The sequence below is a fragment of the Lithobates pipiens genome, unplaced genomic scaffold, assembly GCF_037356315.1.
Source record: "Lithobates pipiens isolate NorthernLeopardFrog02 unplaced genomic scaffold, aLitPip1_a1.2 Scaffold_13, whole genome shotgun sequence".
Lineage (NCBI taxonomy): Eukaryota > Metazoa > Chordata > Amphibia > Anura > Ranidae > Lithobates > Lithobates pipiens.
This window is the reverse complement of record NW_027507718.1, coordinates 469,264,922-469,280,570: the sequence shown is the minus strand read 5'-3', so window position 1 is coordinate 469,280,570 and position 15,649 is coordinate 469,264,922. Positions and strand designations below refer to the sequence as shown.

The 15,649-nt window shown below is 43.1% G+C and overlaps 1 protein-coding gene across 1 annotated transcript in view; it reads left to right on the top strand.

The window, feature by feature from the left end:
* MSANTD1 (Myb/SANT DNA binding domain containing 1) overlaps nt 1–14,310 on the top strand; it is a 29,571-nt gene extending 15,261 nt beyond the window's left edge. The window contains exons 2-3 of the mRNA XM_077477872.1: nt 2,892–3,158; nt 9,832–14,310. Of these exons, the coding sequence (XP_077333998.1) occupies nt 2,892–3,158; nt 9,832–10,072 (508 nt within the window). The 3' untranslated portion in view covers nt 10,073–14,310. The remainder of the gene's footprint in view (nt 1–2,891; nt 3,159–9,831) is intronic.
* Nucleotides 14,311–15,649: the final 1,339 nt, after the last annotated feature.

Sequence of the window (15,649 nt, the reverse complement as noted above, 5' to 3'; positions counted from 1 at the left end):
GTGAACCTTGGCACCCCAGATGTTTTGGAACTACATTTCCCATGATGCTCATGTACCCTGCAGTGTGGTTGAACATCATGGGTAATGTAGTTCCAAAACATCTGGGGTGCCAAGGTTCGCCATCACTGATGTAGTTGAAGGACCTGCTTGCATACAGATTAATTGTCTAGTTCAGGTGAGTGCTCATGACCAGTGAAATATAGCTGTGTCCCAAGACAACCAGTTTAAACTTGTACCGCAGTTCTCAACATCACCAGCAGATGGTGCTACGAGTGAAATCTGGACACTATGTACTGAGAACACCTGGGAGCTGAAAGACTGGGACCCCCTCCATGTCCTGGACAAATAGGGATTTATAGGTTTCCTGGAATACAGTTTACAATTATATTTGCTATAAAGTTAATTGCAGTCATGTGTTCCGTGTTAGCCTCTTACTCTAATGTGAGGGTTTATTGGAGCAATTAGACCTTTTTGTAATTGCGTAACTGGGCAAGTTCTGGAACGGCAGAGCAGTACACTAGAGATAACGTTATATTTAAATGTATGATCAAAGGTATAAAGAAAAGTGGTATAATCAAAAGTATAATCATACATAATCTCTAATGGATTTTCAAACCTATGCCATTGCCTTTACTGTGGGAGTCTTCAGCTACGAGTTTTCAGTCCAGACACAGAACCATTCATAGCAATGGTGTGAAATGGTTTTGTTCTACGAATAAAAAGGAAAATACAAACGTTTTTGTTAAAATGTGTTTCACATTACTTAAAGTTATATAAATAGAGGTTTTATATACTTTATTTATACACAATGTATATTTCACAAGAAAACATGTACAGTAAAATACATGATGCATCTGTGGGCAGGTCAGGGAAACAGGGTGGTTGTCCGCCATTTTTACCCTCCTAGGATGTCAAGAAAGGGTCACATGTGAGGCCTACCGCAGGGTGGGTTCTTCTGGGCTATGCTAGGCACCTTACATTGGGTTATTTTATACAAACATGGTACCTTTTGCTTTGTGCTGTTTTCATCAATGCTCTGGGACAAGGCTGAGGCTGCCATGGGGAATACTCAACCTTATAGCGGGCCTCTATTCTTATAGATGAACGTTTGGTTCCCTGTGACATTGTGCACATTCTCTCCAATCCGCATTTGGGGGGGGGGGGGGGATCAAACAGGAAGCAACCATTTTAGAGTGGTATACATGGAAGGAATTTGAATTGCAGGAACTATTTTAATGGGTTTTAAGACGTTTTAACTGTAAATACTCCTTGGTGCAAGGTGTAGCACCTTCAAATGTGAGTAGGAATACCTAGTTCTGTATAGTAATAAAAGTTAAAGTTTTTACACTATGGTGAATCCTTCTTGTTTTTCATGATTCCTGTAAGTGAAACCTATGAGCGCCCCTTTATTTTGGTGAGAGGAGCGGTGGATAAAGTTGCTGAGGAGGGATGACCACCCTGGTGATATCAATAAAGTTGCTGAGGAGGGATGACCACCCTGGTGATATCAATAAAGTTGCTGAGGAGGGATGACCACCCTGGTGATATCAATAAAGTTGCTGAGGAGGGATAACCCCCCCTACTGATATCAAGTGAACTCCAGAGTTGCTGTGGACCTCTTGATGATAACATGCATTACATGGCTTACCTGTAGCCAGTGGTCATGTATAGTTGGTGAGTTCTCCGGTGTGGCGGTGGTGGATCAATGTAACACTTTGTTGGAGACCTGCAACATGGTTTTGAAGAATATTTGCACAGCGCTATAGCAATTTTTTGGTGTATGTTACGCACTTATAAAAAAACACTATATTGCACGGACAATTTATAGAGCCTTTACATCGTTTTTTTATTTGTGAAATACATATTTGCACTGTTTTTCTCTTGAAGGGCACAGGAAATAGTTAGCAGGTCAGTGCTGTATAACTCGGAGTGTGTTTGAGTAATAGGTATGTGTGACAGAACCCGGCTATTGGCTACTTAGTGCTGCACATTGCATGGGGGCCAAGGAAAGAATGCAGATGTGAGCCATAATCAGAAGCACCAAGTTCTTTAGTGGGATTGCAGCTGATAAAATATGTGGACACTGGGTGCTCACTATGCAGTATGAGGGCAGGAGATTGTATTTGATTGGGGCTTCAAGATTATAAAGCAAATGCATCTATAATGCTAACGATATTAGGCTACATACATGCACCTGGGTCCATTTTTCCATGCATTGTAAAAAAACATGACATGTTTCTGGTGTGTGATGGATGTCCTAGAGCTGCGTGTACAGCTGCCCGTAAATAGGTGAAGGCAGCGGTGCAACGCTATTTGCATAAAGGCGGGCATGTGCACAGACGTAATGCACCGAACGCATCTGTGCGCGTGGCTGCTTCATGCACATAGCTGTGTACAACTGTATTCACCCATTTATGTCTGTTAGTGGCTGAACACAGCTCAGGACACCCAGCACACCAGAAATACACAGTGGGGTTGATTAACTAAAACCGTAGAGTGCAAAATCTGGTGCAGCTCTGCATAGAAACCAATCAACTTCCAGGTTTTTTTGTGTCAAAGCCTAAATGAACAAGCTGAAGTTAGACGCTGATTGGCTACCATACACAGCTACGCCAGATTTTGCACTTTTAGTAAACCAACCCTATTGTCTTTATACTACACAAGCAAATGTGCCCATGTACATGTAGCCTTATTATTATTAATAATAATTTCTATATTGTTACTTCTATTATCGCATTATTATAGGACTGACTGCAAATGAAAATGTTCACAGGTTGGAAGTGCCCTAAATTATTGCTTGAAAACTGGATTTTTACTTTTGTAACCGAAGTTTGCAAATCTGGAAACACTGCATTTTTTAATGTTATTTCTTTATCACTGTGTCTTACTAGAAAGTTAAAATGTATGACGGATGGTGAATCTGTTCCCCCCGACTGGCCTTATTTTAAAACCATTGATCGCATCCTGTCTAAACTGCCAGAACAGACAGATGGGAAGTTGCAGCCTGGGCCTTCCACCTCTCAGACTGAAGCCTCGCAATCTCCTTCGGTCAAATCTACACCCCTCTATCTGCCCTACAACCAGTTCACATATGACGAGGGCTGTTTCCAGGATGACAATTCAGAGAGTTCCACAAGTCTGCAGTCATACAAGCAAAGGTAAAATACTGTACATGTTACTGGTGTGTTTACCCAGGAGTTGGAGGTGCAGCAAGGGATTATTCCAGGCAATATACAATCACGGCCACTTTATTAGGTATACCTTGCTAGTACTGGGATGGACCCCCTTTCTGCCTTCAGAGCTGCCTTAATTCTTTGTGGCATAGATTCAACAAGGTGTTGGAAACATTCTTCAGAGATTTTGGTTCATATTGCCATGGTAGCATCACGCAGTTGCTGCAGATCCATGATGCAAATCTCCTTTTCCACAACATAGTTACATAGTTAGTAAGGTTGAATAAAGACACCAGTCCATCCAGTTCAACCTGAGTGAGTGTCTACAATTGTCCCTATCCCTGTACATTGTGCACTTGCATCAGTCCCTACCCTAAGGGCGCCCACAATCCAAGGTCCCCACTCATATACTAGGCCAATTTTTGGACAGAAGTCAATTAACCTACCTGCATGTCTTTGGAGTGTGGGAGGAAACTGAGGTACCCATAGGAAACCCACGCAGGCACAGGGAGAACATGCAAATTCCAGGCAGGTAGTGTTGTGGTTGGGATTTGAACCAGCAAACCTTTTTACTGCTAGGTGAGAGTGCTACCCACTACACCACTGTGCCACCCCAACATCCCAAAGGTGTTCTATTGGATTGAGATCTGATGACTGTGGAGGTCATTGGAGTACAGTGACCTCATTGTCATGTTCAAGAAACCAGTGGTGAGATGATTTAAGATGTGTGACATGGTGCATTGTCCTGCTGGAAGGAGCCATCAGAAGATAGGTACACTGTAGTCATAAAGGGATGGACATTGTCAGCAACAATAATCAATTAGGCTGTGGCATTTAAATGATGCTCAATTGATACCAAGAGGCCAAAAGTGTGCCAAAAAAATATCCCCCCCACGATTATACCACCACCAGCCTGAACCTTTGATACAAGGCAAGATGGATCCATGCTTTCATGTTGTTTACGCCAAACTCTGACCCTAACATCTGAATGTTGCAGCTGAAATCGAGACTCATCAGACCATTCAATGTTTTTTCAATCTTCTATTATCCAATTTTGGTGAGCCTGTGGGAATTGTAGCCTAGCTGACAAGAGTGGCACCCGGGGTGGTCTTCTGCTGCTGTAGCTCACCTGCTTCAAGGTTTGATGTGTTGTGCATTTAGAGATGATATTCTGCATACATTGGTTGTAACAAATGGTTATTTGAGTTACTGGTGCCTTCCTATCATCTCAAACCAGTACGCCCGTTCACCTCTGACATCAACAAGGCATTTTCGTCCACGCAACTGCAGCTCACTGGTAAGGATGAGCTCTGGTGTGTTCGCACAGCCCACGTGCAGAGCTTGCCAGGAAGTCGGCACTGCGCTGTGCTAATTGCAGGCAGTGAGACATTGTCCCGATGTGTGGCTGCACAGATCGGGAAATGTCTCACTGCCTGTGATTAGTGCAGCGCAGTGCCGACTTCCTGGCAAGCTCTGCACGTGGGCTGTGTGAACACACCAGAGCTCATCCTTACTCACTGGATAGTTTCTCTTTTCTGCCCATTCTCTGTAAACCTTAGGTATGGTTGTGCGTGAAAATCCCAGTAGATGAGAAGTTTTTGAAATACTCAGACCAGCCCGTCTGGCACCAACACCCATGTCACGTTCAAAGTCACATAAATCCCCATTCTGATGCTCGGTTTGAACTTCAGCAAGTCGTCTTTACTACGTCTAGAAGCCTAAATACATTGGGTTGCTGTCATGTGATTGGCTAATTATCAATTTGTGTTACCAAGCAATGGAACGGGTGTACCCAATAAAGTAGCCGGTGAGTGTATGCTCATTCCTGAATAGTTCGATATACTGCAAATAAGATACTGGTTTTATTGGAATCATAGCCAATCATCATATACAAGTAAAAAAGACCGCGGTCTAAACCTCCTGTCCATTTTCTGCCTTGTTTTGTCCCGATGTGTGTACCTTAAAATGTAACTTTTGGCAAAACATGTTTGTTTTAGTTTTTTAAAGAGTATTGAATATTTGGAACCTGTCAGGTTTTAATTGCTGAATAAATATGGATAATAGTGCACTAAAATATATAAAAGATATGTATAATACACTGTGCAGAATAAATCAGTGCAAAATAAATCAGTGCAGCAATCATAAATATATTTATTTGGAGTGCGCTTGTCATCTTCAGTTTGTGAATTGCACATATCCTGCAGTGTAGTGGAGCATTATGGGAAATGTAGTTCCAAAACATCTGGAGTGCCGAGGTTCACCATCACTGACCTAGACAGATCAAGATGTACTGTAGGTGTGTAAAAAAGTGAAACAACTGCGCTAAACCTAACATAAAGGCTTGGTGCACCAAATAAGAAAAGCAGCTACACACAAATAACAAAGAGGGTATTTGAAATAGTAATAATTATATGAACCACAATAGTCCAATGACCAAATGTCCACAAATAAAATGTCCTGAAATGGAGATTTTTCTCTTCAATCTCAAACTGACGTGAAAGACATGCAATCAGAGTAGATAAATTACTGGAGCTGGGCAGCAGAATTGAATAAGAAGTAAAGAAGGACCATTTGCTGCCCCTGAGAACCACGCAGATCCAGTAATGTCTCCTGTCTACTTCCTCCCCACTCACCTCTTCTGGAGAGACGTCAGGAGGAAGTAGACAGGAGACATTACTGGAGCTGGGCAGCAGAATTGAGTAAGAAGTAAAGAAGGACCATTTGCTGCCCCCCGAGATCCAGCGGTTTGGGGCGGTCATCCAACCGCAAGTTGACTGGGATCACAGCCGTGGCATCAGCACCACTCCTGGCACCATTCTACCACTGGGAATCCAGCAGTTTAAGCGCATTAGACGCACTGCCGTATGGTATAGGCATCCATCTGGTGTGGTAAGAGTACCCCATCTATACATTCGAACATTTTTCAGATATACCGTATATACTCGAGTATAGGCCGACCCGAATATAAGCCGAGGCCCCCAATTTACCCCCAAAAAACTGGAAAAAATTATTGACTCGTGTATAAGCCGAGGGTGAGACATGCCTGTCCATCCCTGTGTGTCCGTCCATCCCTGTGGGTCCATCCATCCCTGTGTGTGTGTCCATGCATCCGTGTGTGTGTGTGTGTGTGTCCATGCATCCGTGTGTGTGTGTGTGTGTGTGTGTGTGTGTGTCCATGCATGTGTGTGTGTGTGTGTGTGTGTGTGTGTGTGTGTGTGTGTGTGTGTGTCCGTGCAGCCTACCTGTGTCCAGCCTGCCTGTGTCCGTCCAGCCTGCGTCCCGTCCAGCCTGCGTCCCGTCCAGCCTGCGTCCCGTCCAGCCTGCGTCCCGTCCCGGCCCGGCCCGGCCCGTCCCGTCCCGAGCCGAGCCTCCGTCCTTCAGCTCTTCGTCGGCGGCCATTCTAGGATTCAAAAGCCGCGCCTCCGTCGGTGATAGGCGGAACACTCAATTTCCCACTGACTGCTGTTCCGCCTATCGGATGTCCGTGATAGGCGGAACACTCAATTTCCCAGCAGCCTGTGTTCCGCCTATCACGGGCATCGTCTCATCCTCGTCCGTAGTACGAGGATGAGACGATGCCCGTGATTGGCGGAACACAGGCTGCTGGGAAATTCAGTGTTCCGCCTATCACAGGCGAAGGCGGAGCCGGAGGCGTGGCTTTTGAATTCTAGAATGGCCGCTGTCTGTCTGCTCGACACGCTGATCGAGCGGGCAGACAGCGATGACTCGAGTATAAGCCGAGGGGGGCACTTTCAGCCTCAAAAAAGAGGCTGAAAATCTCGGCTTATACTCGAGTATATACGGTACCCTGTTTCCCCTAAAATAAGACCTAGCGTGATTGTCGGTGTTGGCTGCAATATAAGCCCTACCACCCAAATAAGCCCTACTCTGTTTCCTCAAAAATAAGCCCTACCCTGAAAAGAAGACCTACAAGGACTTTAACTAGGGCTTATTTGGGGGGTAGGGCTTTTATTGCAGCTATCACCGACAATCACACTAGGTATTATTTTAGGGGAAACAGGGTACATGGTTGCATATTTAAACCATCTGCATTTTCAATTTATCTACTCTGATTACATGTCTTTCACGTCAGCTTGAGATTGAAGAGAAAAATCTCCATTTCAGGACATTTTGTCATTGGACTATTGTGGTTCATATAATTATTACTATTTCACATACCCTCTTTTTTTGTTTAGTTGAGGTGATTATATTGCCATTTCATCTTACCACAATTGTTTAGCACTACATTTTTTATTTTATTATTGTACTGTAGATGGGCAGCTTTAGTCACATCAATCATCCAACATCGCTCCTCATAAATGGAATGAATATTTTATATATATATATATATATATATATCTTTATATATTATTTTTTAATACCATGGCTGTTCAAAATTTTGCAGTTTTGTATCGCTCATTTTTTTGTTTTGTTTTCTGTGATGTTTATTTGTCATTTACGCTTGAATGCCATAAACATACTCATATGGTTCAGTAATATTGTGTTATTCAACTCTTGTGCTGCTATTTCTCCTTGTATTCCTTGAATACTTATAGCTAAACTCAATATCCTGCTCATATTACACATACATTCAAATGATAACTGTGAAGATGTATCATGTCCCAGCCAATCCCTGTGTAGCACTGACCCCCGAAGGAGCTGCTAATTTTAGTTGGGCCTGCACTCTTCTGAGAAACCCCCCCTTCTGTGTCACTCTGTCCCCTTGGCACAGCTGTGGTGCAATAATAATACAGTACAATATAAACAGTATAAGGTACCTGTATCGATCCCTCCGGATCCTCTGGGTCCACCTGTTTGGGAAAGACAGTAGACCACACACTTGTACTCTTAACCAGAAATACTTTTACTGAAATTATAACAAATGAGTGATTACAGGGATTGCACTGTCGTCCCAAAGTAGAACATCAGTACAGCATGAATCAATAGTCAGATACAATAAACAATATGCAAGTATGTTATTATCTAGACCTGGGAGCTCCCCTTACTTAAAGTCTACGTGAGGCCTCACTTAAAGTATTTCCTACTTTATCTTCTTTCTTCGCTAGCTTAAATGGTTCCTCAGGTAATTGTAATCCAAAGGGGTAAGTGGAGAAAGGTAACTCCGAATACTCCAGGTATAACTCCAAGAAATTGCAATCACACTTGGGCGCTAAAGCGAACTGGGCCTCAAGCCTACTAAATGTCAGTTGCTCAGTTTCGCTTCCGTGGAACAACGAGTTCCATCGAGGCCTGTGAGTAAGTCTAACTACGTGCAATAGTATTAAACGGTGGGCCATAACCCGCTTACCAACTGGATCAGAGTTCGGGGTGACGACCTTGGTCCGATAACTGCAGCTTGCTCCCGCTTAGGCTGGGCCAGATGCTCTGTGCCGCTCCACTGATTGGATCTGGTGCTCCGCTACTCCAACAAGCGTCTCCGAACCTCGTCAATCCGATCACCAGCTCTCAGGCTCCGTCAAGTCACCTCGCAAATGGTCCGGTTTGCACTCCGCGGTGACTGTTTGCCAATGTGTCCGAGAACCTTCCACACAGTTCCGCACAGGCAGGCAGCAGGTCCCAAGATGCCAAATATGGCCGCTGCAGCTCCTTTTATCCCCTACCCAGCATGCACTGCATATCAGAGTTTTCATGGGTAGGTCACACAAACTCCTGGGTAACAAAGGTCAAACCCCTTATCAAAACAAACATCACTTCCTATGAAAGTATTTTGTGTTTTAAAATAACCCTATCTGTGCATTACCAGAATGTGTCAGTAGCTCCAAACACTGAGCCATCGCAATGTCCACAGATTTAGCATTGATATAAACATAACCACATTAATACACAATTATGTCCCCGCTACACCTGGAAGGTGGTTTCTGGGGAGGTGATAAATGTTTGGGAAGCATTGCCAGAGTGTTTTTTTCCAGCCAGGGAGGGTTCCAGTTTGCTTGGGGCTACTGCCCCTGAAGACAGCTTTATTGAGACAGGAAATTGCATTCTGTGCATCAGCAGCTGTTGGGCTGAGGGCCTGGAGAAGATTGCCAATGTATGTTTGCTGGATGGCACTGCACCGAAGTCCTGGTCTAGAGAAGGACCTTGTTATCTCCCTCATTGGGGGTCTACCTGTGCATGCTGGGTGGCAGACAGTGCTTGGGAAACTGTTAGTAAAGACCTTGCTGTAAGTGCCAGAAGGGAACTAAGTGCCAGAAGTGGCTATACGGACCGTTGCTGTAGGGTTCTAGATACTGTATACTGGCCATTCCCTGATACCTCCAAGAAAAACTTACAATTACAAGATTAGTTAGAAGTTTGTCCTCCTATAATTGCTATTGATTGTTTTGGAGCAGGCCCGGATCTAGGAGGGTGCTAGGGTTAGGGTTGCCACCTCATCCCTTTAAAACCGAACACAGATGTCTCCAAACTTTCTGTGTTTTAACTAGACCTATTCAGATATATGGAACCATTTAAACATTCCAGCATTCTAACACTTTGCTGCGCTATCCAAAGCTCAAAATAACAAGTCTTCACTGTGTTACTGGTTGCTGTACACAGAGTTTGAAAGTGAGTTTTCTCTTGCTAATATTCTACTCTCTGAGCTGAGAAAGTCCGTTAATGCCTTGTTCCCTCACTCTTACATTACAACTCTTTGTTTTAGGTCTGGTGAGAGGTCCATGAAGAAAAGAAAAGTGCACAGTTGTAGTTTTCAGAAGAAGAAGTTGAAGATCATGGAGAACATGCTGGAGGAACAGAAGCGGTTAAGCCGGGCAATGGAGGAAACCTGCCGGGAAGTACGACGGATTCTGGACCAACAGAACATCATCCAAGTACAGAGCTTGCAGCTCCAGGAAAGAATGATGAACCTCCTGGAGAAGATGGTCTCAAAATCGGCACCATAACTGGCTCCACATACTGGTTTTGTAAATCTACAGCTTCCTATGGACAAGCTGCATTTCATCCTGTCATTGTAGCTTCCATTCATATACATTTAGTGTGGAAGGTACTCATTGGATGATGGGATCAAGATCAGATGATTAGACCTCCAATGGACCACATGTAAAACAATGTTCTGAGGATAGAGAATGAAACTACCTGGACATGCAGTGTGTAGGGATTGATTAAATCCCTTCATTACTGCTGCCTTTACTTATTTTGAATTTCTTTTGATGATATCAGTGGATTATTCTTTGACTGCAACTAGCAAAATGAGGCTTGGGAAATTTTTATCTTATCTAGCCAAAGGACTGAGTCACTCATGCACTTAAATGTATACAATTGAAGTGTTCTCTGTATGTAAAAAAAAAAGGCAGTTCAAGAAGTCACTTGCACAATGCTATTTACTTATGTTTTCAGTTTGTGTGCAAAGATGCCCTTGTGTGTGTTCATTTTTAAATTATTTTACAGCTTGCCTATCAATAATTAATCCGGGCTACCATCACCCTTTCAAGGCAAGCTGATATCTGCATAGACAAAAATAGCTGTGATGGAAGATGCAGTTGTAAACTGGATGTGTTATAACCTGTAAGTTACTCTCCAACAACTACAAGGTCATTACTGGAGCCACTATATGACTATATGTGACCCTCGGTGTTCACCCCACTTGCATTAGCTTTCAGAAAATGATGCAAAGTACCAAACTCTCAAGGACAGGCATAGTACATACAGTATATAGGCTAAGGCCAGGACTGATTCCAAACACGCACATTGTGCAGCCCAAAATTAACACATATTGCACAGCTGGTTCTAATCCTGAATAGCCAACTTAATTGACTGCAAATTATTATTTTATGCTAGCATCCATTTCAAGGAGAAGCAGATGCAAGGGACAGAAAATCGGCTGCTTGTTTGTCTTGCTACATATTTTTTGCAGGCTTTTTTTGTTCTTCTGGCCCCTTCACACTTGGGTAGGGGACTGACTGTGGTTACCCATGGGAGACTCAGGGGGTTTTCCTGCAAACAGCTGCAGGCCAGAAGCCCCATTCAAAATTATGGGAGCTTGACAGCACCTGCAGCTATTCGCATGCAATAGAACATACAGTGATTACCTGAGTATGGTTGGCCCAGGACACACATAGCTTGCATTCAGGGCTAATCATCTGCAGGTAATCACTGTGTGACCAATTACATGCGAATGGCTGCAGACACTGTCAACTTTGAATGGAGCTTTCCACTCACAGCTGTATTTGCATTTGGCTTCATACGCAAGTGTTAATGGAGCCTTAAGAGCCCTTTCACACTCAAAGCACGAGGGCATCGGCGATAAAGTGCCGCTTTACCATAGTTTTAGAGGCGCTTTTCGGGCCACTAGCGGGGCGCTTTTAACCCCCGCTAGCAGCTGAATAAAGGGTTATTTGCAGGCGCTGCTCATTGATTTTGATGGGGGAGAGGCGCTTTAGGAGTGGTGTATACACCGCTCCTAAAGTGCCTCAAAGAAGCTGCTTGCAGGACTTTTTTGACGTCTTGCCAGCGCAGTGCCTCAGTGTTCACACTGGGCTTGCAGATGAGGCATTTTTCAGGCGCTTTACAGGTGCTTTTTTTTTGTGCTCAAGTGCCTGAAAAAATGCCTGCAGTGTGAAAGGGGTCTTAAGCAAACCTAATATTTTCCAGAGAGAATTTTCCCATGCAATAAAGGTACGTCTTATAGTGGTTATTTAAAGTGGATGTAAACCCACTCTCATCATTTCTAAATGACTTCCATAGTGCTGATCTATAAGGATGTACATGCCTCCTGCATGTATCCTTACCTGTCGAATATCTCCCCTTTAGCTGTTTGGAGCCCTGCAATACTCTGTATTCTGTGGGTGGGTCTGTTGTCCAGAGCTCAGTGGGTGGAGTCGTGATGTCAGTAGACTTCTCGCCCCCCCTCTATGCTTCCCTTAGCCAGGCATCAATATTTCTTACACTGAACTTCTGCTGGTCTCATGGTTTATGCCCCATGATCACTAACATCCAGTCAAAACCCAGGATAGTCACCACATGCCCAATCATACTGAGGTGTGGAGCAGCCAATCCTGGGAGAGCTGGAGAAGAAAGGAGGGGGGAATGTGAAGTACACAGAATGCCTCTCTCAGGCTCGGTTCACACTGGAACGCCGTGTGTCCCCGTTCTCCATTTCCGGGTCAGATCCTTGCCTGAATTATGCCCTGAAGGAGCCAAAATCGCACAGCGTTTCTGTGCAGTGCACTCTGCAGCCGCAACGGAGATATGTGAACCGACTCCATAGAGAGCCAGTCACATTTTCCTGCTATGCGAATTGGATGCAGTGAAAATCCACATCCAATTTGCATAGGTGTGAACCCAGCCTCACACTCATGCATGATATAAGGAAGTCACCTGTCAATCACAGCAAGGGGGAAGAAACAGACACCTATTTCTCTGTTTTTATCTTACTGAAGAAAGATAAAAGGATTGCTCAGAGCTGGATTAACTCTTTGTGGCAAGACTGGGCTCAGATGTAATGACATCCTCTGCTGTAACAGATATGAGTCTTAATTAAAAAAATAATAATTGGGGGAGTTTAAATCCACTTAAAACTGATAACAGGCAACACAGCTCCTAGTCATGGAAAAAGTAAGTCCTACCCCTACTCACTGAAGTTCACTTTAAGGAGTCTATAAATGTTTGCACATAAGAGTATTACAGCTTTTACACAATTTACTGATTTGATGACATTGGGAAAATGTGTGAATTCTACAGAAAGTTGTGTGAAAACACTTGTAAATAGACCCCCAAGTGTATAGAATTCCACACAAACCCTTTTCCCTTTTTTAAACCTTTTTTAAACCATACAGTGCCTTGAAAAAGTATTCATACCCCTTGAAATTTTTTTTTGACTGGACCATTGTAACACATGAATATGCTTTGATCTCAACCATTCCATTGTAGCTCTGGCTGTATGATTAGGGTCGTTGTCCTGCTGGAAGGTGAACCTTCGCCCCAGTCTTTAACAGGTTTTCTTCTAAGATTGTCCTGTATTTGTCTCCATCCATCTTCCTATCAACTCTGACCAGCCTCCCCACCCCAGCTGAAGAAAAGCATTCCCACATGATGATGCCACCACCATGTTTCATAGTGGGGATGGTGTGTTCAGGGTGATGTGCAGTGTTAGTTTTCCCCCACACAGCTTTTTGCTTTTAGGTCAAAAAGTTTAATTGTGGTTACATCTGACCAGAGCACCTTCTTCTACATGTTTGCTGTGTCCCCCACATGGCTTCTCGCAAACTGCAGATGGGACTTCTTATGGCTTTGTTTCAACAATGGCTTTCTCTTCCCACTCTTCCATAAAGGCCAGATTTGTGGAGTGCACAATTAATAGTTGTCCTGTGGACAGATTCTCCCACCTGAGCTGTGGATCTCTACAGCTCCTCCAGAGTTATCATGGGCCTCTTGGCTGCTTCTCTAATGAATGCTCTCCTTGCCCGGCCTGTCAGTTTAGGTGGACGGCCATGTCTTGGTAGGTTTGCAGTTGTGCCATACTCTTTCCATTTTCGGATGATGGATTGAACAGTGCTCCCTGAGATGTTCAAAGCTTGAAATATTTTTTTTATAACCTAACCCTGCTTTAAAGTTCTCCACACCTTTATCCCTGACCTGTCTGGTGTGTTCCTTGGCCTTCATGATGCTGTTTGTTCACTAAGGTTCTCTAATAAACCTCTGAGGGCTTCACAGAACAGCTGTATTTATACTGAAATTAAATTTCACACAGGTGGACTCTATTTACTAATTAGGTGACTTCTGAAGCCAATTGGTTCCACTAGATTTTAGTTAGGAGTATCAGAGTAAAGGAGGATGAATATAAACGCATGCCACGCTTTTCACATATTTATTTGTAAAAAAAATGTTGAAAACCATTTATAATTTTCCTTCCACTTCACAATTATGTGAACTTTTGTGTTGGTCTATCACATAAAATCCTAATAAAATGCATTTATGTTTTTAGTTGTAACATGACAAAAGGTGGGAAATGTTAAGGGGTATGAATACTTTTTTCAAGACACTGTACAAGTACGATATCATGCAGTGGTAATTAACTAAGGACATCAAAGTTGTAATTTCCGCAAAATATTTGCACAAAAACATGGAGATTTTGATTACATTTTGTTTTGGTTTCATGTCTAATAAAATGCATTGAAGAAGAGGGAGGGTAAAACTGATGATGGTTTTCAAGGGGAAATGGGTTTTAAAGTGTAAGTTCACCTTCAGCAACATTTTCCAAAAATCCCCCTATGCAATTCCATACCTTTTGAAAAGTTTATACAAGCGCTCCTCCTTTTCCAAAGGTTGTACCTTCTCCCATGACACATGCAGCTGTGGGGGGCTTTACCACCCAAAAAAAACATGGCCCCTCGGTCCCCCTTTATCCTGCTGTTTGTTGGATGGGCTTGACACTACAATTGTGCGCCCCCTGGTGGTCCCTTAGGGCCATTCAAACTGCCTGTGTGCACTTTCCAGCTGAACTCTGCAGTTTGAACTCTCTCACTGGGGGGAGAGACATGTATGGAAACAAATTAGTATTTCTCTGCTCTGTGTGGCGATTTTGTAGTTGAATAAATGACCTGCAAGTGTGCAATGTGTCTAAAGCCTCGTACACACGATCAGATTTTCGGACGACCGTTCGTCCGGTTTTTGTTGCATGCTAGTCTCATGTGGAAAGTGAAGAGGTTACTCACTATATGAAAATTCTCGTACGACTTCAACTTCAGAAGTGACATAATGGGGGTTATTTACTAAAGGAAAATCCACTTTGCACTGTAAGTGCACTTGGAAGTAAAGTCGCTGTAGATCCGAGGGGGACATGCAAGGAAAATATGCAAGGAAAATAAAAAACAGCATTTTAGCTTGCACATGATTGGATGATAAAATCAGCAGAGCTTCCCCTCAATTCAGATCTACCCCTTAGATTTAGAGCGACTGCACTTCCAAGGTCACTTTCAGTGCAAAGTGGATTTACCTTTCGTAAACAACCCCCAATGTGTTGACTAGTTTTGTATGTATTCTTTCGTTTCTGAGCATGCGTAGTCTTGCTCTTATGTTTTTTTTTTTGTACGAAAACCATACTAATTAAACGAAAATCGTTCGACAAAAATTTTATAGTCTGCACATCCAGCTTTTGTCAGATGAAAAAAAAAATTCTTCAGATTTTCATATAGTGTGTACGGGCCTTTAACCACTTAAGGATCAGGAGGATTTGTCCCCTTAATGACCAGGCCATTTTTGCGGTAGGGCACTGCGTCGCTTTAACTGATAATTGCGTGGGCGTGTGACTCTGTACCCAAACAAAATTGATGTCCTTTTTTTCCCACCAATAGAGCTTTCTTTTTGTGGTATTTGATCATCTCTGCATTTTGAAAAGAAAAACAATATTTTTAACTTTTTGCTATAATAAATAAAAATAATTTTTTGAAAAAAAAACAAATTTCTTAATCAGTTTAGGCCAATATGTGTTCTACATATTTTTAGTTAAAAAAATTGCAATA